The sequence below is a fragment of the Paramisgurnus dabryanus genome, chromosome 11, assembly GCF_030506205.2.
Source record: "Paramisgurnus dabryanus chromosome 11, PD_genome_1.1, whole genome shotgun sequence".
Classification (NCBI taxonomy): Eukaryota; Metazoa; Chordata; class Actinopteri; order Cypriniformes; family Cobitidae; genus Paramisgurnus; species Paramisgurnus dabryanus.
The window spans coordinates 2,192,884-2,217,643 of NC_133347.1; the positions used below are offsets into that span (position 1 = coordinate 2,192,884).

General features: G+C 37.5%; 1 protein-coding gene across 2 annotated transcripts; it reads left to right on the plus strand.

The window, feature by feature from the left end:
- Positions 1-125: 125 nt before the first annotated feature.
- On the plus strand, positions 126-24,342 carry dennd2c (DENN/MADD domain containing 2C). Of its 2 annotated transcripts, XM_065248099.2 has the most exons (19): positions 126-1,239; positions 4,070-4,115; positions 4,203-5,386; positions 11,205-11,329; positions 11,729-11,841; positions 13,128-13,277; positions 15,727-15,799; positions 15,880-15,924; positions 16,016-16,203; positions 16,926-17,035; positions 17,171-17,240; positions 17,356-17,433; positions 17,604-17,893; positions 19,127-19,304; positions 19,747-19,788; positions 20,270-20,378; positions 23,032-23,274; positions 23,361-23,447; positions 23,541-24,342. In XM_065248099.2, the coding sequence occupies exons 3-19, from the start codon at positions 4,266-4,268 to the stop codon at positions 23,570-23,572; spliced, it is 3,054 nt and encodes a 1,017-aa protein (XP_065104171.1). In that variant the 5' UTR covers positions 126-1,239; positions 4,070-4,115; positions 4,203-4,265; the 3' UTR covers positions 23,573-24,342. The 2 variants fall into 2 exon arrangements, with proteins under 2 accessions (XP_065104171.1, XP_073672295.1); XM_073816194.1 differs by having other exon boundaries at positions 4,070-5,386.
- Positions 24,343-24,760: the final 418 nt, after the last annotated feature.

Genomic DNA, 24,760 nt, shown 5'->3' on the forward strand with positions numbered 1-24,760 from the left:
CACCCAAATATGTTCACTTATTTCCTATGAACATCAATTCACTAGAAATCTTCTCGTCCACCATGGAAAGCAGATTTGTGTCATAAGAGACTGCACATAAATACATACTGATTACCAAAACAAAATTATTTGTTTTGTTGTATTTTTATTATGCTGTATTTTACAGCTCATGGTCACTTTAATTATGTAGAAAAATGATTATTGATTAGAATATTTACAATACTTTTTTATTTTGTAAGAAAACATACAGGTTTATTCTGAGTGAATAATTACCCTGCTGAAAAAACAGCTTACCAGCAAGACCAGCATATGTTTTGGTGCTGGTATGATGGTGACCACCAGCTAAACCAGCATAATTCCCATGCTGGTTTGATGCTGTTTTTTTCAGCAGGGTAAAACAAAATTTTTATGTGGAAGATTTTCTATTATATTTTTTGTGAACATCTTCATTTACATACAAGGTTGTTTAGTCATTGTAGTCTCGTGTCTTGTATGACTATACAGTACAGTACATATTTTCAGAACTTTACATTTAATGAAGGGTCTGGATGTGTGAGACTACCATAGCTAAAAATGCTTAGGCAAACATAAAGCATCTTTATTTTTAAGAGTGTAACTTAATGCAGAAACCACAACGTTTGCATTTGCATTGTCAGAATACTTTATTAGCAAACCAGTATTACCAAAGCATCTCAATACAGAGCCACAAAACAAACAACAGGACTGAAATAATGAAGTAGTATTTCCGTTTTAAATCAATAGAGTTTCTTTCTCTTAAATTCAGTTGAACACGCATGAGTCATCTGTGAAGAGCCTGGGCTTTTATTGGCAGGAGTGGAGAGTTGATTCACTCGCACAGTCAGGAGAACTGAAGCTCAGATGGGGAACTGACAGCACACACAAATAATCCAGATAATACTTTATCATCATTTCATTTCTGGCGGGAATATAAACAACTGCAGGCGCTACATTGTTACCAGTCGCGGGAATCATCTTTTACTTTGTAACAACGCTGTGAATGGATACGGAGTTTCTTTTGAAGTAATGAAGGAGTTTAGTTTTTAGCCGACTGGCTAACTAACAAACCAACAGCGAGACATGAAGGCTTCGGGTTCATATTCAGACCAACAAGTCGTTGAAACAGTATGACTCAAGTATTAACAATTTAAAAAGTTTTATTTCAGTTTATTTTTTCGCTCGATCTGAACATATGTGTTGTGAAACACTGGACGCGTTTACGTAAGTTGATATTTCTTCCTAACAAAAGACCGTCTCTGATTGAGAAGTTCTTGTTTTGGTTTAATTTTATTCACTTATTTATTAAGCATTTAAGCAAATGTACACGAGTTTTCTTTCTTGTTTAGATGTTTTACTGGAGTTTCAGTCTAATTACATTTAAACATTCAATACTGTCGACATTCTGGTAAGCATGTCTGCCAACAAGTTCACTTATTTATGTTGTGTTGGATAAAGTGTTTGTATCATTAAACAAAGTATTTGGATACTATGTTTACTAGTAGCTTTATTGTCATTGCGTTTACAGTGCAAAGGTTATGGGCTCGATTCCCAGGAAACACACATACATACAGATAAAATGTTCAAGCATCTGTCAAATGTGTTAAAACGTCATCAAGTGTCCTCAGTGAATCTTGTGGGAAAAGTCATGTGTTTCCAACTTGGTTAAATATTAACGTTTATACTTAAACTCACTGTGGTTTTGTCCTATAGAAACCATCAGTTAGTTTTGACAGCAACCTCACTCACTTTCCCACCCTCCACCTCACCCGGTGGCATGTCGCATCATGCACGAGTAGCCTACCTGAGGTGGGTGGATAACCTGTCAAAGTTAATATCCCAGTATATTTATGTCTTGATTGTCTGCCGTTTGTGGGCAGGGATAATACTAGTGTCTGGTTTATGTTGGCATGGTTGTGGTGTTTTGTGTTTGTCTGCGGTTGTTGATGTCTCTCTTGATCACAGAAACCTAAGTATGAGGTTGCAGTGGTTTAGGGTGGCGTACCTGGAAGCAGGTGGCTTGGAGGATTACGTTTAGTTGTGAAGTCCTTTCCTTGCGCAGTTGGAAAGTTCACGTCCATGAGTTAGACAGTTCAGCACTGACCCGGTGATAGCCCATCCTCAGCTACGCATAACCATCTGTTCCATCTGTATGCATGAACATTGATGAGTTTGAATTCAACGTGTAATAAATCAGAAAACAGAGTCACAAGTAAAAGTTTGTAATACAACACCATGACAAATGTGTAAAGCCATCATTAAAGACATTCTGCTGATTCTATCTTCCTGTGTATCAGGAAACAGGCTAGGCCTTCCTACACACACACACACACACACACACACACACACACACACACACACACACACACACACACACACACACACACACACACACACAAGTGGGTCAGTAGATGTGATGATGATCATAGGGGGATGGGTTTTGGCTCAAACCGTCCAGGGATTCCAATGCGTACGTTAGATGTAGGTCAATCGGTACAAAGGCATATTTTTTCTGTCTGACCGATCAGATGTTTCTGGTCATATTAACCATTTGCTTTTCTGGAACATCGCATATTGAATTATTATTCCATACAATCCCATGCCAAGGAATTTGAGCATGTCCTCTCTAAATACTCTCAGCCTCCTCGGCGTAATGTGCAACGTGTTCAAAACAGTTTGGACGCAGATGAGAACTCCTGTGTGAGCTGGCAGATCTGTCCCAGCTACAGTAGTTGCACGAAAGACAGAAACGTAGAGGAATTTCGAGAGGCCTTTTATTCGTTTTCAACTCATTACACACACCAGCGTTTTCCAACATGCATGAAATTGTGCCTCACTGATGTGATGACCCCTCTAAAGAGCGTTCTTGTGTGACAATGAAGGCTCCTCTGTTATGCATGCACACTTGGATGTGGAAATGCCTGGAATGCTCGTCCTTTTCGTGCTGGCCTGAAAGAAGCTTTTGGAGAGCAGTGAAATTGAATTGCATTAGGCTCAAGTGTGTTAATGCATGGCAGCGCTTTGGACGCCCCAGCTGGAGAGGGTGGGAGTGTTGAAATGGGGGTGGGTGTTCCTGGGGATGGGGGAGCACTTGTAAATGTCCCACAACAATGCTTTGTTTTCTCACACGTTCCTGTCGTTGTCGGTCTCGTTGTTGTCAGGGGTTTTATTTGGGGATTCACTGGTGACCTTGACAGTGATGGTCTGCGTTTTCCTGCATTTATGCTACATAGTGAGACCTTCACATTGTATCCTGGAGTGGGTGGAATAATGCTTGAATTATTCTGCTGACAGTTTGTGGAAAAGTCTTTTGAAAGCCGCAATCTGTAACTCTTTCCTCTCTATCGCCATCTCTGCTTAAAGTCTTAAAATTGCACGATACTTTACATGCCAACGGACATGTTCTGAAAAATCTAATTGGAAAGCTTAACATATAATCATTTTTTAAACTTACCGTTGTCAGTCAAAGTAATGTAAGGAGGTTTAAATGTAAGGTTTTGAGAGTTTATGTTATTGCTCCATTACTTATTTTTGTTTATTTTTAACCAAAAAAGTTACAGATGGCTTTAAATACAGCCATGCATACACAGACAGACGTCTCTGACTAATGTGTTGTGACTCATGCTGTTTTATTGTAGTTTGATGCTAAAAGCATAGTTTTTTAAGGGGAAGTGTTAAGATGAAACAGTTCAACATTTAAATGAAGAATTCTTGAACCCATCTTACACAAATGCCCCTTAAAGAACTTACCCAAATAGCCTAAATATATAAGGGCTTCCTAAGAAAAATAACCCAGCCAAAAATGATAAATCTATCATGATTTACTTTCCACTATGTCATTCGTATTTCGAGCAAAGTCATGATGAGAGCAAAGTCATGATGTAATACCATTTTATTGCATTTCCCCAATTGGAAATTTATTTAATGATCTCCTTCTGTGCTCCACAGAAGAAAAAAAAACATTTTAAAGACAAAAATAAGTTAATAATGACAAAACTGATCTTATAAATGCTTTACATCTTGAATCTATATACTGAGTTTTTTTTCTTGACAGGGTCTGGAGTAAAGAAAGAATGGCAGAGGAACTAAAGGCACTGTGAACTGTTTAAACCTCTCAGCACGTGGAGGAGGCGTCTCTTCCTCGATTGGCTCACCATTTACTACAGTATCTTACAGCCATGTCAGACAGACTCACAGGTTTCCTGCAATGATGTCTGCTCTTTGACGGCTAACGCTGTAGCCTCGTTGTAATGCTGGCACTCGGAGTGGACCGTGGAAAACGAGGAGGGAATGCTGTTGCAGGAGGAACAGGAGGGAAACCTGTGGTGGCGCGGCAGTCTGTCGTTACTGTGCGTGATCCTGGGATTAGCATCAAGCAGAAGATTTCCCAATGGGAAGGCCTCAGACAAACGGAGGACGTCCATAAGATGAAAGTTAAAACCCACAGTCGAAATCTTTCAGGTGACCTTGTCGGACACGCGTTTAGTGATGGAGTACGTAACAAAGGAACTTTGTCGAAAGTTAAAAGTCTGGGTTTGGATTTCAGGGAATGCAAGGTGTCTCATAAACCAGTTGTTGATGGACTCCACTGGGATCTACCAAGAACTCGAACCCATGTTAATACATTGGTAACATCAACTTCTCCAACAAAACCTGTGACCAGTTTGACACAAGTCCAGTCTCCGGTTAAAACCCACTCTCGTTCTCGTTCAGCCGACCTTGTTGGAAACGGTTTTGAGTGCAATAGAAGCGATGAAGTACGTAACAAAGCGAAAGTTAAAACCCTGGGTTTGGATTTCAGGGAATACCAGGTGTCTCATAAACGGGTTGTGGATGTCCACTCTGTTTTGCCAAGAAATCATTTGAATAAATTTGTAACAGCAACTCCTGCAACTAAACCAGCGGCCGATGTCCAGTTCCCTGTCACCAAACATGTTAAAAGCAATCATGCTAAGGCGAACAACTTTGCAGAAGTTGAAATTACGTCTCTACCTCATTGTGTGGACGACCCAGAGGCATCGCTGCCTCCCGGGAACTTTTATACTTCCAGGGGTTTCTGGAAAAGACTGGAGAAAGATGAACCTTTCTGGGAGAAAGAAAAAAATTCCCAAGCTGTGACCAAGTGTCTTGATGAAATGAGACCCTATCCCCAGAACTTGACTTCTCCTCCACCTAAACCACAGCGAACATTCCAGTATAAGGGTGTGAACAGTCCACCGGGCCAGTGGATCCAGTTGGAGAATCAGACTAAATCAGTCGGTAAATCCAACCAAGCGCGGAGGAATGACATCACACTAAAGCCACCCAGCTGTCCGCCGCCTCCTTGTCCAGTAAACACCATCAGCGGAATTTCCAGAAACAGAAAGAACAGGTGAATGAATTTACCAGAGCGGGGAAGGAATGTTAATCTTAAATATAAGAAACCAGACACTATCAGAAAAAGGTACACCATCGGCGGAATTTCCAGAAACCGTAAGAAAAATGAGTTTTAAGAAAAAAAAATTGTAGTATTTTTGTCTTGTTTTCAGTAAAAATATCTAAAAATTCTTAAATTAAGGTGCTTTTTCTTGATGAGCAAAATGACCCAAGAAAATAAGTCTAGTTTTTAGAACAAAAATATCAAATGTGATTTTGTGCATAAAACAAGAAAACATTTTTATTTTTAAACACTAAATTCAAGAAAAATTAGCTTACCCCATTGGCAGATTTTTTTGCTTGTTTTATGCACAAAATCACTTAAATTTGATAGTTTTGGTCTAAAAACTAGACTTATTTTCTTGGGTCGTTTTGCTCATCAAGAAAAAGCATCTTCATTTAAGAAATGTTCAGATATTTTATCTGAAAACCATACAAAAAAAATAAATAAATTCTTGCAGTGTAGTGTAATTTGCACTTTTTACACAGAAAAAATACTTTCTTGCTTAGTATTTTTATCTTGTTTTCAGTACAAATATATAATTTTTTCAATCAAGATGTATTTTCTTTACAAGCAAAATTAAATTAATTTGTGTATAAAACAATAAAACAACGTAAAACTTTTCCCTTAAACATTTAATTCAAGAAAAAATCAAGAACATTTTTCTTACCCCATTGGCTCATTTATTTATTCATTTATTTAGCTTGTTTTAATCACAAATTCACTTAAATTTTGTATTTTTTGTTTAAAAACTAGACTTATTTTTTAGGTCATTTTGCTCATCAAGAAAATGCATTTTGATTAAAGAATTTTTAGATATTTGTACTAAAAACATATAAAAAATACAATGTATTGTAAGAAAGTGATTTTTTGCAGTGTACTGTAGTGATGTAGTACTCAAGACCGATTTCTGTTTTCTCTGTCTCGGACTTGTTCCTTCAAAGACTCGGTCTCAGACCACAGTGGGAGGAGAAGGACATCTTAATTTCAGACCAAGTCCTCGAGACATTTACATTTATTCATTTAGCTAATGCTTTTATCCAAAGCAACTTACAATTGCTATATATGTCAGAGGTCGCACGCCTCTGGAGCAACTAGGGGTTAAAGGATTATTCCATTTTCTTAAAAGAAAAATCCAGATAATTTACTCACCACCATGTCATCCAAAATGTTGTTGTCTTTCTTTGTTCAGTCGAGAAGAAATTATGTTTTTTGAGGAAAACATTGCAGGATTTTTCTCATTTTAATGGACTTTAATAGACACCAACAATTAACACTTAACTCAACACATAACAGTTTTTTTCAACGGAGTTTCAAAGGTCTATAAACAATCCCAAACGAGGCATAAGGGTCTTATCTAGCAAAACGATTGTCATTTTTGAAAATAAAAATAACAAATATACACTTTTAAAGCACAACTTCTCGTCTAGATCCGGTCCAGCGTGACCTAACGTAAATGCGTAGTGACGTAGGGAGGTCACGTGTTACATATATAAAACGCACATTTGCAGACCATTTTAAACAATAAACTAACACAAAGACATTAATTAGTATTAGTTGACATACAACAACGTAGGAACGGTCCTCTTTCTCAAAACTTGTAAACACTGGTGCGGAGTTTCGTATTCGTCCTCTGTGACCTCTTGACGTCATGATGTATTGCGTGGGGTCACGCTGACGCATCACGACCGGATCTGGACGAGAAGTTGTGCTTTTAAAAGTTTTGACCTACGTTTAGCATGAGGAAACAACTCTATAACTGTGTTAATAAGTCAGAATGCATAAAAATACCATTGAACCCCCCCCCCTTAAGATTGTAAAATAGTTTTTATATTTATAAAGTATATTTAAAAATTGAATATATTACATATATATTACTGTCAAAAAAGCAGTTTGGGCGTGTTACAGAGCATTTCTGTGCTCACATCTTTATATGGGCACTTCCCCCGGAAAACCCCGTCATCCCCAATCCGCGTCAATCAGCAGGAGACGCTAGAACTTACAAACATCACATCACGCGACAGCTTTGTTTATTTTCAAAACTCAACAATGGCACGAAAGAAGAAGTTTTTGGATGTAAGGAGAAGAAAGATAGCCTTATGGAAACAATGAATATAGTTTATTATTCGGGGTAGCAGCAGAGTTTTGCGTGTGTGTTTGATGCACTAGATTTTCCCAACCGGGTCATGACGAGTTGCATGCGGTAAGTAAGACTTCTGTCTTATGTTGGAAATATGCGCGTGCATATTATATGAATGACACGAACATGTAGTGAATCATAAGTTATAAGTGTTGTATAGTGTTGTATGACATTGTACTCGCTCCTCCCACGGTAGTTACTCCATCTTCTTCATTTTTTCGTACATTATCGGAAAGATTCGGTAAAGCTAATCTTTCTTTTATAAATCTGATTAAACTAAAGACTCTTCGGATGTCATACTACTCTATAGGTACTCCATATTAACATCAGAAATGCAGAAACAGTTATGTAAGTTTAATACAAAGTATTATTGTACTATATCTTGTTTATTGCATTATTCAGCTAGTTAGTGCCGGTGTCAAAGTGTAAGGGAATTTTGCCTTTGTCTTTATTGTCTTATGAAACAGGAGGTCATGGCTGGACAATTTCCTGTTCCTGGTGAGCTAAGAGAAATGTAAATATGAAGAGGAATATACTTAAGAGATATTTACTACGGATATTTCAAGGGGTGCTATTTATGATGACCACTTGTATTTGAGAAATTAAACCTAGTTCATAGTAAGGGTTTCCATAAGGAAACGCATAAACTCATCCTACATCATGTAAAGATCATTCAGTGAAAATCTAACCTTGATATCTTTTATATTGACTATGTAAGACCATGACAAAGATTGAAATCAAATGTTGATGCTCCAAATCTCATAATTAGTTTTGAGACTTAACCTGAATTTCACAGACAGGATCACTTAGGTATATGTTTACAAATTGGGAAATCAGAAATCCATTCTTATTGGTTTAATAAAAATCTCCGAAATGAGGAAAGATAAGCCAACAATCCACCAATATTGTATTTATTTTTCATTTAAACAAGCTGTTTAGGAGACATTATGTGAGGCTGCCCATTTATAAATAGTGGTAGCCACCTTCAAACAAAACCTGTTGAACCAGATCACTTGTGATATTTCCTTACAAATATTAGGTGTTGGCCTTAAACTTTCTCATACTGAAATTCCTCACCTTCATTTCTGCTGTACTAGAGCTGCTTGATGCCAAGTCAAACATCCCTATTGTTACGAATTATACACAATGAGGATTTAAATCTACGTTAATGAAGGGACTCAAGTAAAGTATTACCTAATAACACCCTTGCAACCACATTGTAACACATCAAAAACTACTTTGAAACCACAGCCCAACATCATGGTGGTGATTTTGCACAGGCAAACAGCTCTCACTTTTTCCCGAAAATTTAAATAAATCAAGTCCTTATGCTTGTTCGTAATAGCAGTGTTGGTCAGTGTTGTGTGTTTGTTTCTGAGCAGTGTTTGGAGATGAAGTGTGACTTGTTGAGAGTTTAGTTGTCTGGCTTCGGCCCAGCTGTGATGTCAGCTTTGCTTTGGCAGAATCGCAGGCTATTGTCCGCTTTTGGCCCAATTCTGTTTCAGTCGAGTTCACGCTGGGCTTCTTTTGAACATTAATACGCTGTTGTGTTCAATCCTTCCTATAATTGTTTTTCTTGTTGACCAGGTTTACATGTACACCAATAATGGGATTATTTCCAATAATTAGTAAGGACTTAATGGCAGTAAGATGTTTACATGACTCCAGCTAACCTCTTCACTCACAGTTTTTGTTTTCGGATTATTCGCTAATGATTGTGTTAATCGTTCACACATAGCCCAATGATAAACTCACATATACTGTCCACTGTTCTTATGGACGTATTTCATTATTCTGTGCTGTGATGAAGCAGTGCCTGTAATGCTTTTATACAGTGCTGTCATGTTATTTGAGCTGTTTCTGTATGAAGACTAACTGCGGACAGCAAGTCGTGTTGACAGAGTTCAGGGAAAACTTCCTTATGTCAAAAACAAAAAGAAATTTGCGCTTAAGGTGCAGGGCAAAAACGTGTAAAGATGCCGTACGGCACTTGTTTTAATACGATTAGACTTGCTTCGATTCTAAACTTAATTGCATTTTTCTTTCTCATTATTGTGTTTACATGAGGTAAAGTATAATCGCAGTATTAACAAAATCCCTTTATTAGGGATGCGATGATAAATGCCGATATACACTAATAATATGTGGCCGATAACTATTTTGAATCGCACAGCCCATATTATGCACAGCTATGTCATGTACTACAGCTTTTGATCAGTAAGTCCTTATCGATCTGAAATCACTGTTTGAGTTTGAGTTGTTTAAAACATGCATTTGAAAAAGCAACACTCAAACATAATCATTATAAATATTCTATATGATCATGAAAGTACCTGAAAAGGTTTGAAGAACAGCGATATAAATATATGCTTATGCTTAATGGCAGGGTGCATGATCTCTGAAAGCCAATGTTGACATTTGAAATCACCTAAACAAGCACGCTATGGACCTTCTTTTGATAGAACCACCCCACACATACGCAATCCAGGCAATAATGTTTGTTAGTAGACACACCCCTTAGGGCGCACTCACACTATCCAAACCAAACCGCGCTCGGGCCCGTTTGACCCCCAAAGCCTGGTTTGTTTGACTAGTGTGATCACTCTGTTCCATGCCCGGGCGCAGATTGTTTAATCGCGCCACGGCCGGGTTGCAGAGGTGGGCCAGAGCGCGGTTCACTTGGGCTCAGGCGCGGAAGGCTGTGGTGTGAGCGCAATCGCACCTGAGCGCGATTCAAAAGGTGAAGACGTCAGTTGCGCGACCACTCACCTTCATCTGCCTCCGTAAAAACCTTTTGATGCGAGCAGCGGGGTTACGTGAATGTCCGAGCTACACACGTGACAGATCAACTAAGCAACATGATGACATGTGAGAGGGCTGTCTGTAATCGCGCACCAAACGACTACGAATAAAAAACACAGACTTATCATTACGGTGGGTTCCAGTGTTAAGAGAGAGCTTTACTTCCTGCTTTTTTCAAAACAATCGCATCTTAATTACGAAAGCGCGCCCGGGCTCGGATCGATAAGTAGTACAGTGTGAGTGCGTGCACCTGGGGGAGTAGGGAGGGGTGACAATCGCGCTGGGGCATGGTTTGGTTTGGATAATGTGAGTGCACCCTTACTGCTGATTGGCTACAAGTGTTTTGGTACTCAACCCGAGTGTTTTTTCAAAATCATGCACCCCGCCTTTAAGCCATTTTCTGGAGCTGTGTGTGTAATGCTGCGTTTACACCAGCCGCGGTAAAGGCGGCAAGCGCAGGTGATTTACATGTTAAGTCAATGCAAAGACGCGATTACACACGGATTATTATCCTGCGGCGCGGTACCCAAATTTAGCGTTGCCGTGGGAAATGCTATCTTAAAACTTATTTTGCTAGCCAAGTATACGTTTAAAAATGCTGGGTCAAAAGGGATGAGCCCAATTTAACATATACTGGGTTGTTTTAACCCTTCTAAAATAAACATTTTCTAGGTTACTCAATGCATGAGTTTGTCCTTCTTTGATCCAACACTGGGTTTAAAAATAACCCAGCATATTTCAGAGTGTACAAATCTTTCCCAGACTCCCGTTACCCAAATCTGCAGCTTTATATAAAGATGATTCCCACTATAAACTCTTTTTGGTCCACAGAAAGTCATTTGAGTTTGAGGACGTGGTACGGCTGACATCCCAGCAGGCTTCCAGAGAAAAGGAGGGAATGCGTTCTGGTCTTTTCCACGCCCTGTCTGAGGACAGCATCTATGAGGACATCATCTGTGAGTGTTTCTGAAAAAGCCAAGACATATGTCATTGATCAGATATTTCTCTGTAGTGCAGGCTAAAATATGTCTGCACCAGAAGGGAATGTAACACATTTTAGCAATAAATTTGTGGAGAAACATTTTCTGTACACTGTCAAAAAAATGGTCCGTAGCTGTCACTGTGGCACTACCCTTTCATTAGGTCCAAATATGTACTATTTAGGGAAAGATATGTATACATTTGGTACCAGTATGTACCCCTGAGGTGCTAATTTGTAAATGATTTAATTGGACCATGTTTTGACCCTTTATCTGACAGTGTAAGTATTCAGTACAAAAATGAATAGGCCATAAGTATTACAAAGACTTTTGTTATGTATACAACTTTTCTCATTTGTATCCAATCGTTTTTAGTGGACATGTCAAGAGAGAGCCCTTATGAAGACATCAAACTCTCGCCCATGTGTTTACCCATAAGACGGCCACGACATTATACAGTTGGACAAAGTCAAAGCCCACATATGAAGGTAATTATCTATGACATGTCTATTTGTGAAGTAGCAAGAAAAATAGCCAATGTTAAGACCTTTAAACTTTAGAAATACGTATTATACCCAAAACATTGAACGTTTCATTTGCAGTGGCGGCCGGTGACTTATTTTTTTTCAAGGGCGCACGATGTGAAGTTCGTCACAACATGTATGTAGCCTGTCATGTGTGTGGTTCGTCATTTCAAAATATGTGTTCGGCGCGTCGAGTGAACCTACGTGCATCACGTGTCAAAATAAGTCCTGTGATGCGTCTAAAGGGTTTATGATAAAAGAGACGCTTGCGTTTGCCAGATACTCGCATAATCTCATGCGTAATCACAGTTTACTGTTAAAGGAGTAGTCCACTTTAAAGATGGTGTCCATTGACTTTTCATAGTAGGACAAAAATATACTATGGTAGGTCAATGGGCCCCATCTATAAAGTGGACTACTCCTTTAAGTTAGAGTCTTGTGTGTATTTTGTGAACGTGATCGTCTCTTTAATCATAAACGGTTTTGACGCATGTGCAGCAGGCACTTATTTTGACAAAACACGTGATGCACATGGTTCACATGACGCAACATATTTTGAAAACACTACGAACACTTATTTTGAATTTGCGCCCCTTGAAAGAGCTGTCACGAGCCGCCACTGTTAATTTGATTTGTTTGGTTATCAAGTCCTTTTTGTTATATTTAAATTTCAATATTAAAATAAATGTAAGAGCTTTCCAAACTAAAAACAACTTGTACTGACATATCTTAAACTCGGTGGGTCTCATACACTAAGCATGCGTACATGCACATTTGTTCGTAAAATGTGTGTACAGATGTACAATTTATTTAAAATGTATGCAAGAACGTAAAAACAACTTAGACCACACATAGTCAATCAAATATATAAAACAGATTTATATTATAGGGTCCTTTTCCTTGTTCATGATTATTGCTTACTTGTGTTCTACGTTTTTCTTACGTTATTGCAAACATTTTGAGGAAATTTTAGTATAAACGTTTTTGTCGATTCATGATTTGTTTGTTAAAACATCTGAACGCATATTTCACAAACAAATACGTGTGTACGCATGTTTAGTGAATGAGACCCATTGGCCTTTGTTTTCACTATAAGATGCACACAAGTAAGGCATATTTGTTAAAACTAGTTATATGTCCAAATTAAACTAAGGCCTTGTCCTGGTTTAAGCTAATCCCTTTCTGGGAAACCCCCCTGAATCTTTTATTGTTGAATTGAAATTTCCACTTCTTGTTTTTACTGTACACAGATCTCACCGAAACCCTTCACACTACAGGCGAATGGTGACCGACTGCAGGACAACAGAGAACCTTCATCTACTCGTCCCTCTTCTGCAACCACTCCTAAATCATCCACGACTAAACCTGCTGCTGTGTACAAGACACACAGACAACCCTCGGTAATCCCACACACCCACACAAACACGTGCTTTAGACATCACTACAAATTGTGCAACCTTTGCTCGTTGTCACCTGTATGCACGTCATCTTAACCACACTTTTATGATGTAATTGAGATCCTGAATGTCTTACATAAGGACAGCTCACTTGAAACTTGAAAAACATTTTCTGTCAAAATTAAAGACTTTTAACAAGAAATACAAAATAATTTTTTTATATATACAGTAATGTGAAAAAAGTCTTAGTCCACCACCATCTTTGTTGTTTTAGCAAAGTTTCAATGGACCTGCATATATTTATGTTTCGCTATTTTTCACAAACAGAAAATATAGGAAATATGTAAACACAAAAAAATGTCTTCTTTAGGCAGAAGTTAGTATTTATTGTCATTCAATTAGAATTAGAAATCAGGATTTCATTTATACGTAAAAAAGCTGTTTTAATACTGCATACACATTTTTTCTTTCTCACATTTCTATTTTTTGTTTGTATTCTAATAAAGCGACTGAGATGTAATGGTCGTTATACTTTTGCTAACACAACAAATCTAATGTTGGTCTAATGGAGTTTTGCACACTACTGTACGTATGACTGTTGGCTTCAATATTTAAGAGTCAATGAGCTGATAGTAGAGAAATAAGAACAGAGAAGAGAAACATCATGAAGTGGAAATGTCAGCTGTGATGAGGAAGTGGAAATGGGAGAGAGGAAGTGGTAAAGAGATGGATAGATGGTGACAGGAAATGGCGTCCGAGAGGTTAGGGATTATCTTAAAGTGTGCATGCATCATACTGTACAACGCTGACTAATCAACTATATTCAGCTTGGTGGAAGGATGATCTGTACAGTTTTTCAAAATTATCTTATGTAGACCAGCGGTTCTTAAGCTGATATATATTATTAATAAACATTTTACGTAAATTATCATTTTAACTACCTTATTTATGTAAAATAACTACTAGAACATTTTATGTATCTTTATATGACCTCAAAGCATATCATATCTCACACCCACGCCCCGTGAACTTTGAAACCAGGTTGGGAACCACTGATCTATGCATTAACCAACTTTATAAAGTGCATCCTGTAATGTTTTTTAAATAATATTGAAGGATTTGTGATTTGTGTTTGGTAGTGTATTGATTGTAAGTGCATGATACAATGACAAATTAAAGAACAAGCATACCCATATGTAGGGCTGGGTATCGATTCAGATTATCCAGATTGATTCAATTTCAATTCATAAATAAGCTGTCAGACCGATTTGATTTCAATTCTCGGACCGATTTTTTTTTTTTATACTCGATTCCCGATTCAACTCAATGAAAACAGATTTAATACAAATACTTTATTTATAAAAAAAAAAACAGTGAACATAAGTTTACAAGTGGGTAATTAATTAAAAGAAATTAAGAGCCACCAACCTGTATATTAATACATCTCTAATTTTCAAATGCATACAATTATGTTAAATACAATACAATTTTGTTGCAAGATGAAAAATGTGTCCTAAAAAAAGTCAAAACAGTCGCATTCCTTGATCAAACAGGATCAGGTTGTTTCATTTAAAAAAAAAAAAAATTGTGGCCTTTGAGAATCGATTTTTCGACCACGTTTTAAAAAAACCCTGATTAATTGAAATATAATTGAATATTTTTAAAATATACAAAAAAAGGTCCAAAATATATATTCAAAATATTTTGGCCAAGAATACATTTCTTGCCATATGGGTTGTAAAACTATAAATGTATTTTCATGCCCTTGAAATACATTTTGAAATACTGTGCAAAGTCTTAGGCCACCATGCTACCATTAGATTTGTTGTTTTTGCAATGTTATAGTGATCATATATATAATTATAGTCTCTATTAGTCTCTTTATTAGAATACAACTGAAAATAAAGGAAATGTGTATGTAGGATTAAAAACTGCATAAAAGTATAAGCTGAAGTGTCAAGTTTTTAGGGTAAACTCCTCTTCCACTTGAGGAACTGCAGGATCTCTTAAACCTAAATAAAAGTAAATCCTAATTTCTAATTGAATGATTTTAGGACTTCAGTCTCCTCAAAAAAACTCAAGATGTGTTTCATGCCAAGAGAGGTCAACAACACTAAATACTGACCGATGCCTGAAGAGGACATTTAGTTCTGAAAATATTGTGTACCAATATGTATTTTCTTTTTCTATATCTTAATAAAAAAATGAAAAAATATGAATGGACATTAAAACTTTGCTAAACAAAAAGCTGATGGCCTAAGACTTTTGCACAGTACTGTATGTTTATATATGAAGGTTAAAACTAAATATATTTTCAAATTAAAAAATATATTTAATTAGGCCTTATTTTCTACAAAAAGTATTTTGCATATATTAAAAAAATTGCCATATGAAATGCATTATTTAACATGGAAAGTCAATATAAAGAGTCTTGTTTGTGTTTCTCATATAGATTGTAAATTGGATCCAGGAAATCTTCGAGGCCAGAAGAGGACGGAAACGTGTGTGGGCAACAGCAAGCAGAGGTCACTCTCTTCACCTGCTTTACAAATCAAATCCTAATCATACCTCATGAATGACTTAATAAAGCTTTATTTTCTGGCAGATGAATTAAGTGGAACGGAGAGTGATCCAGAGGAGACCTCTAAAGGTCAGTGATAGATTTATTCAAGCGTCACGTTCACATCAAACCAGTTCAGTGTTTTTTATAAACCCATCAATACTTGTTTATATTCTTTCAGGTCGCTCCCAGCGAACAGTCTACGTTCAGTCAACGTTAAAACGACGGCCGGGCTACCGCACTTTAGAGCGAGATCTGATTCAGCTTCAAGAGCAGAAACTTTTCCAGCAGTTTGTTGTGGTGTCACTTAGAAAAAGTTCCCCTGGAAACACTTACACACCAGAAATCACGCAACAGTTCCCTAGAAAGGTAAAGAAACCTGGCACAGTTAGATGTTGAAGGACAAACTAAAACTGCATTTTACATGTATTTACTTAGATTTATGCATATGGCAAATGCTTTAATCCGACACTGTATTCACGCTATAATCTCAGTATGTATATCTTGGGATTGAACATTACGTTGCTAATGCAATTTTCTACCAATTGTACTACAACTGGTGATAATGGTGATAATAATTCAGAATGCATGAAATAGCTTTTTTTTATTGTTAAATAAAGCACAAGTTTTCATTGCAATAAATAAACTTATTTTTGGGGGCTTATTCATAGGGAATGTCCACGTCTGTTTCAGATGAAAAACTATTGGGAAATAATGTAGGTGATGTCTTAATCATGCACAGACTATAATGATTAATTATTAAATAAAAAATAGGGGTCAAATTTGATTTCATAGTTGGGCACAGTATTGTCCTTTCACTCCAAATTCCTGTATTGTTTCAACTCATGGTTGGGCAAATTACAGACAAACTTAACCGATGGTTTAAATTAACCTTGAAAATGTCCATATTTTACCCAACCATGGATTAAAACAACCCAGCATACTGTAGGTTAATTTCAGTTGTTTGGTTTGTCAGTTTTTTTAACCAATCGTGGATTGAAACAGCTCCAGTATTATGATTTTTTTTTAGTGTTTAGGGAAGTGAATGCTTTTCTAAAGAGAAGTGATGTTTGAATTTATTTCTCATGTAGTTTGAGAAGTCTTCTCGATTGTCTCGTGAGGCTGAGGACAGATTGAAGGCCATTCCCAAGTTCTGTTTTCCTGACTGCCAGGACTGGCGTCCCTCCTCGGATCACACCAGGTCAGATTGTTAACACCTATTTACTATAACCCTTATCAGGTGTACAGGGCATTATGACCTGCCGCACCTTCACCGCCAAAACTGACTTTATTAACTACTTACTGATTGGTTAAACAAATCATTTGTCCTTCCCAGTGAAACGTTTTCATTTGTCCTCACGGGGGAAGATGGCAGTCGCTTATTTGGGTATTGCCGCAAAATCCTGGTAAGTCTGTAAATATGGCAAACATATTTATTTAGCAGACAAATGTCATCTGAGCTGAATAAGGAGTAGATTGTGTTCTTATGGTTTTTATCTCTTGTTGAATCTCGACTGGCAGCCCAGTGGGAAAGGGAAGAGACTGCCTGAAGTTCACTGCATCATCAGTAGACTGGGCTGCTTCAATCTCTTCTCAAAGGTCAGGAGCTTTACATTGACATTACATTTATGCATTTGGCAGACGCTTTTATCCAAAGCCACTTTGAGCAAACAGATTGATGCTGTTGCATTGCTTATGTCACTGGCTTTGTTTTCATCTTTAAACTTGAGGTTAAATTCCTGCTCTTCTGTGTGCCAATGTCCTTGTAGATCTTGGAAGAGGTGGAGAGGAGGAGAGAGATTTCTCCCGCTTTGGTTCATCCTTTTATGCAAAGTGTCATGGAAGCACCTTTCCCGGCTCCTGGACGCACAATCTCCGTCAAAAGCTTTTTACCGGGCTCTGGGAATGAAGTTTTGACTCTGTGCAGGCCGGTGGACTCACGCTTGGAGCACGTGGATTTTGAAAGCTTGCTTCAGTGTCTGAGTGTCACTACGCTCCTGCAGGTCTTTGCTTCTCTGCTGCTGGAGAGGAGGGTCATCTTCATCGCAGACAAACTTAGGTACAGCCCTCCACATTATTGGGCAGCGGGTACTTATTTTTATGTTACAAATCTCCTTTTATTTCTGTAGGTATTTGACAATTTTTCACACCACTGGCTTATGTAATATCCTACATTATGAATGACAGCTAGAACTAGACTTTAAACAAATTGTGTTCAAGTAATAGTTCACCCCATAATTTACTCACGTTAATGGCATCCTAGGTATATGTGACTTCCTTTCTTCATTCATCAGTATAAGACTGTACCATCGGTTTTCTCAAGTCTTGTGATTAGTCGCCATATGCATCATGACAAAACTTGTGGTCAGAAAAAGATTCTTAGTATTTTTGTGTTGTTTTCAGTACAAATACCTAAACATTCTTTAGTAAAGATGTCTTTTCTTGATGAACGAAACAACCAAAGAAAATAAGTGTAGTTTTTAGACCAAAAATATCAAATTTAAGTGATTTTGTGCATAGAACAAGCAATGTTTAGGATTTTTTTGCTTACCCCATTTGCAGATCTTTTTATTTTTGCTTGTTTAATGCACAAAATCATTTAAATTTGAAATTTTTGGTCTAAAAACTAGACTTAGTTTCTTCATTTTGCTCATCAAGATAAATAATCTTAATTTAAGAATTTTTAGATATTTTTACTGAAAACAAGACAAAAATACTAAGAATTTTTTTTCTTGAAAATCATTTTTTGCAGTGCACCATTGTGTTAGTGCCAGAATATTATTTATTATAACTCTAAATGTTTTTGGCTGAAGAAATTTAGTCATATACATATACTTAGGATGGCATTAAGGCGAGTATTGAGCTATTCCTTAAAAAGCAAAACTCTCAAAGTAAAGCAGGATTCACAGTTAATGTCATTTTATAAATTGACCTACAATTTTGCAAATGTCACGCTGCACTTGCAAATCTCTGTTTAACATTTGTGACTTGATTTACATTTATGCATTTGGCAGGTGCTTATATCCAAAGCAACATTCGCTTTAGGCATTTTACGTTTTACTAGTATGTGCATTTCTCTGGGTATTAAACGTATAAGGTGGCATTGCTAGCGGCATTTTCAGTTACGCTATGGGAACACATTGAAATAACACAAATCTTACTGTACACATGCAAATCCTTTACTCTTTTAACATGATATAAACTTTTGCAAATCTTTTAGCTAGTAATTTATCTTGACACTACCTGTGTTGTGAGATATTTCCCTTGATTAAAGCATATTTATTCTGTACAGTGTCTTATCTCGATGTGCTCACTCGGCCCTGGCACTGCTGTATCCGTTTACCTGGCAGCACACTTTTGTGCCCGTGCTTCCGGTTAACATGCTGGACATCTGCTGCTCTCCCACACCCTTCCTCATGGGGGCGTTGTCACCGTCCCTGCCTCAAGTTTTGGATATGCCCATTGAAGAGGTTAGTCGATGAAAGAGTCCACACTTTATTTTTGAAGTCCAAATGTAACGTTGAAGCAAACATAATCATTATTTAGTTTATCGCAAACACTTCCCACCCTCTCCGTGGCCTCTATCATTACGCTTTGAGGAGTCTTTCATTGTAAATCACTTTTATGATGATGTATTTCTTTACTTAGCAAAAATGATGTGTAATTTAAAGTCTGGAAGCGGTCTTAACAAGCTTAACAGCACGTGGCAATCTGACCACATCTGAAACATTTTGCCCACAGGTTCCACTGCAAAGAATGCATTTGTACATTTACAGATAGGAAGTTGTTAAATATTTATTATAGATCTTCTTCTCTTTGTATAAACATGAATAACACACATGTAACTTTATGTAATATTGGTTCTTTTGTTGCGTTGACATTTATTATTTTTTGTTTGACTCACTTTTCCAGGTTCTCATTGTGGATTTATGTGCGGACAAATTTGTCGTTCAAGTGAGTATTTGTCCTTAAGTTGCTAATAATACAGGGGTGTGTTTTCTTTTGAAATTAAAGTATGTGTCTGCTTTGAGGGGCGTGGCCTGACGCTCAAGCCTGGACTCGAGTATTTGCATTTTATAAAGACAGAAACATTAACAAAGTTAATGTTAACTGCCTCTTCTTAGTCTTTTAACATAGTGTACATTTAAAATATTGCTCATTTGTGGATTTTTAGCCAGAACATGGGAAACATTATTGGATTGTTGTCATTGGCCCAAATGTTAACATCTGTGCATACGTAATATGTGGAAGTGAATGGTAACTTGTAATCTAATTTTGAGATGCATGCATTGGGCTTTATGCCATCTTTGTGCACAATATGTAAATGCGGTCTAATTGTTTTTGCTAGATCAAGTGTGTGACCCAGCCGTCTGGTCTCTATGTAAAAGTGTACAGATTAAATATCTGCTCTAAAATGCATCTTTCTGTGCCTCAGCTCGGAGATGAAGACTGTATCTTACCCAGAAAGCTGCAGGCAGCGCTTCAGGAGATACTGGACAACAGGCACGAGATGTTAGATCAAAATTCAAGAGACAAGAGAGAAGGTCAGATTTCTCTTCCACAGATATACCTTCACACCACACCTACAATCACTGACTCAGAGAGAAAACCAGTCTCTAAAACTGGTTTCACTTGTGTGTTTGATGCCGTCTGTTGTCTCACGTTTTGTTGAATGAGTTGCTCATAAATCATAATGTCACAATTATTCATCATATATAACCATTAAGAACTAAACAAATCATCTGATCAGTTATGATTAGTTATTAAACTCTATTAATATATCTATCCAATCATATACTGTCTGTCTTGCTGAATGTATACACTACAAAAATGACAAACATTTTTTTGTATTTTTTCTTGTTTTCAGGACAAATACCTTAAATTTCGAAGATGTATTTTCCTGATGAGCAAAATGACCTAAGAAAATAAGTCTAGTTTTTAGACAAAAAATATAAAATGTAAGCAAATTTGTGTTTAAAACACGCAAAACAGTCTGCTAATGGGGTAAGAAAAAATCTTAAAATTAGTTAACTTTTTTCTTAAGCAATTCAAGAAAAGTTTTCTCATCCCACTGGCTTGCTTGTTTGAAGCACAAATTCACTTAAAGGTTTAGCGGAGGATTTTCTCGAATTTTAGAAAAGAAATGCCTCTTCCACTTTTTAAAAAAATGCAGTTGCGCAACACTCCTGATTGACAACTAGGAGGACCAATGGTCTTGATGATCCACCCAGAAAAAGAAAATCCTCTGCAATACCTTTAAATTGTATATTTTTGTCTTAAAACTAGAATTTTTTTTTAGGTCATTTTGCTCATCAAAAAATACACCTTGATTTAAGAATTTTTAGACATTTTTACTGTTAGAAATTAGCATCGCACAGAAGAACAATATACAGTCCAAATACAGACAAAAACAAAAATAATTCCACACACTTTCTACTTGCTACAGAGCCCCTAAGGAGACATGGAGCAAAAATTAAATAAAGTTTAGTTTACTTGAAAGTTTTGTGCGCACACGTGAAACTTTCGCATGCGCATGTGAAACTACTAAACCGAAAGTTGCACGTGCGCACAAGAAAGTTGCACGTGCGCACAAGAAAGTTGCACGTGCGCACAAGAAAGTTGCACGTGCGCACAAGAAAGTTGCACGTGCGCACAAGAAAGTTGCACGTGCGCACAAGAAAGTTGCACGTGCGCACAAGAAAGTTGCACGTGCGCACAAGAAAGTTGCACGTGCGCACAAGAAAGTTGCACGTGCGCACAAGAAAGTTGCACGTGCGCACAAGAAAGTTGCACGTGCGCACAAGAAAGTTGCACGTGCGCACAAGAAAGTTGCACGTGCGCACAAGAAAGTTGCACGTGCGCACAAGAAAGTTGCACGTGCGCACAAGAAAGCTGCACGTGCGCACAAGAAAGCTGCACGTGCGCACAAGAAAGCTGCACGTGCGCACAAGAAAGCTGCACGTGCGCACAAGAAAGCTGCACGTGCGCACAAGAAAGCTGCACGTGCGCACAAGAAAGCTGCACGTGCGCACAAGAAAGCTGCACGTGCGCACAAGAAAGCTGCACGTGCGCACAAGAAAGCTGCACGTGCGCACAAGAAAGCTGCACGTGCGCACAAGAAAGCTGCACGTGCGCACAAGAAAGCTGCACGTGCGCACAAGAAAGCTGCACGTGCGCACAAGAAAGCTGCACGTGCGCACAAGAAAGCTGCACGTGCGCACAAGAAAGCTGCACGTGCGCACAAGAAAGCTGCACGTGCGCACAAGAAAGCTGCACGTGCGCACAAGAAAGTTGCACGTGCGCACAAGAAAGTTGCACGTGCGCACAAGTGCGAATGCGAAACTAAACTTTTTAAAAATAATTCCACACACTTTCTACTTGCTACAGAGCCCCTAAGGAGACATGGAGCAAAATTAAATAAAGTTTAGTTTACTTGAAAGTTTTGTGCGCACACGTGAAACTTTCGCGTGTGCATGTGAAACTACTAAACCGAAAGTTGCACGTGCGCACAAGAAAGTTGCACGTGTGCACAAGAAAGCTGCATGTGCGCACAAGAAAGCTGCACGTGCGCACAAGTGCGAATGCGAAACTAAACTTTTTTTTAAAAAATCTGCACATGAAGGTTTTGTGTGAGCACATGAAAGTTTCACGCGAGCACATGAAATAAACTTTAAATTTTTTTACTCCAATGCTCGGTAGCTTGCAAAACCATATGAAAATCATTCATTGGCAACATTTCAAACGCATGATTTTAATCAGGCATCATAGATATTTCTACTGAAAAAAAGACAAAAATACTAAGTAAGAAAGTCATTTTTCCTTTGTAAGCAAGTTGCGATTTGCTTGGGGGGAGTTCCTCCCTCTGGTCTTTATATCACTTGCTCTGATAAATACGTTTTTATCCCCGGTGGGGAAAAATTGTATCCCCCGCATATACATGGCCTAAAATAAATGAGAATTTAATATATGTAAAAACGCTGGCACACAAAAGTGCAATCAATAGACACCCCCTCCTGATTTTTTTTCATTGCACCCTGTGTTTTATCCCTGTGAAAGTATTCTTGCATTAAATGAAGTCTAATTGATAACTCTTTCCAAGTACTCTCAGAAACATGCTTAGATACTTCTTGGGTAAATATAAAACAAATGACTGTTTCCACTATTCAGTCTCACATTTAAATTTTGCTTTTCCGACAGATGAGACCGAGCTGAGCACATTGGTGTCAGAAGCATTTGTTTGGTTCTTTGTTGAGCTGGTCGGACATTATTCCCTCTACATGAGTGACGGAGGGCCTGGTGGTGCACGAGAGCTTCAGAGAGACGCTTTCCGGAAATCTCATCCTTCCCGAGGAGTGCGACAGTTCCTGCAGCTCTTCATGGACACACAGATGTTTGCCGGGTTCATTCACGATCGGGAGCTCAGAAAAGGAGGTGTAAAAGGTGAGAGGTGTTTACAGAAGGATGTGATGATTTTGGGTGACCTTATGTCTTTAAGTACTGAGAGAAATATCCTGTCTTTTTTGCAGGGCTGTTTGAAGTTAGAGCTGCAGAATATCTAAATTCCTATCCTGAAACTGAACTCAGTGGAGTCAACAGATTTCTCAAGGGCCTTGGTAAGTCATTTACTGCTTTTCTGTTTATGTGAAACAGTATGAGACTCAGTATGAGAGTGTTGTGTTTTGCTAACTACAAATGCATATTTGCAGGAAACAAAATGAAATTCTTGCAAAAGAAATAAAACACCGTCCGAACGGTCCGAAGTCTCAACGTCAAGTATGAACGGCCTTTTTTGCAAGCATGTGATGACTCAACCAGATTCTCACAGTTCCTGTCCCATAGAGAGACTCATGGGTGGAGATGAGGTCAAAACTAGAAGACTGAAATCAGCTGGCTCCACCCTGAAAACTCTTTGGCTTGGATTTGCTGTGCCATCGGGGAAGAGGAAAAGGCTGGAAATGAGTTTTTAAGCATAAGGAGGAAGAAAGTCGACTGAATTAGACCTAGCAGGAAATAGAGAAGGATATTATTGTTACTTTGATAAATAAGGAAAATAAACGGATTGATTGTGAGCAGTGGTTGGGTTAACAGCCATTACAGATGTCGTACACTTAACCTGTTATTGTTTATGTATTGTTTACTAAAAGTTTTTATTATTTCAGACTGAAAGAAGTCCAAATGGAAGCATTTTGTGGTTTAAAAGAAAATATAATGAAGTATGGATTATATTACTCTTAAAAGAATAAATGTAGGATTCCTCAGTTGCACAGTTAAATGTTAAAACAATGTTTTGCTTTTTTTTATTAAATACCAATGTACATTTTTAATGGCAGAGAAATTGTTCAGTCTTTTGCATTTTGTACAGTTTTCAAATATTTTATGTAACAAGACCGTTTGTAACATCTGAAAATAAAAATATTTTATATGCATTTTAACAACTGTATCATCATTAAAAAATGTAAAATGTGCCACAAAATTAACACGTACCAGCAAAGAAAGTGTACTCAGGTGTATACGTATCATACATTTACACTGACAAAAATGACTTTCTTAGTATTTTTTCTTGTTTTCAGTTCAAATGTCTGTAAATTCTTAAATCAAGCTGTATTTTTTTGATGAGCAAAATGACCTAAGAAAATAAGTCTAGTTTTAATAAATAAAATGTACAATTTAAGTGAATTCGTGTCTAAAACAAGCCAAATAAATCTAATAACCAAATATTTTTCTTTGAACATGAAGCAGTGTTCCAGTTACACAGAATTAAATATTATGGCACAAACAACAAAATTTGATGTCCACGTATGTGATATCCAGGTCTTAGGAGGTTAATAAATAAATTTTAATTATTATCTTAATTTAAGAATGTTTATATTTTTGCACTATAAAAAAAGACCAAAATACTAAAGTAAGAAAGTATTTTTTCCAGTGT

Coding starts and splice junctions, on each gene's coding strand:
- dennd2c (XM_073816194.1), top strand. CDS start 4,266: ATGCTGGCACTCGGAGTGGACCGTGGAAAACGAGGAGGGAATGCTGTT. Junction 15,925..16,015: donor TCCAGAGGAGACCTCTAAAG/GTCAGTGATAGA, acceptor ATATTCTTTCAG/GTCGCTCCCAGCGAACAGTC. Junction 17,036..17,170: donor CCCTCCTCGGATCACACCAG/GTCAGATTGTTA, acceptor TGTCCTTCCCAG/TGAAACGTTTTCATTTGTCC.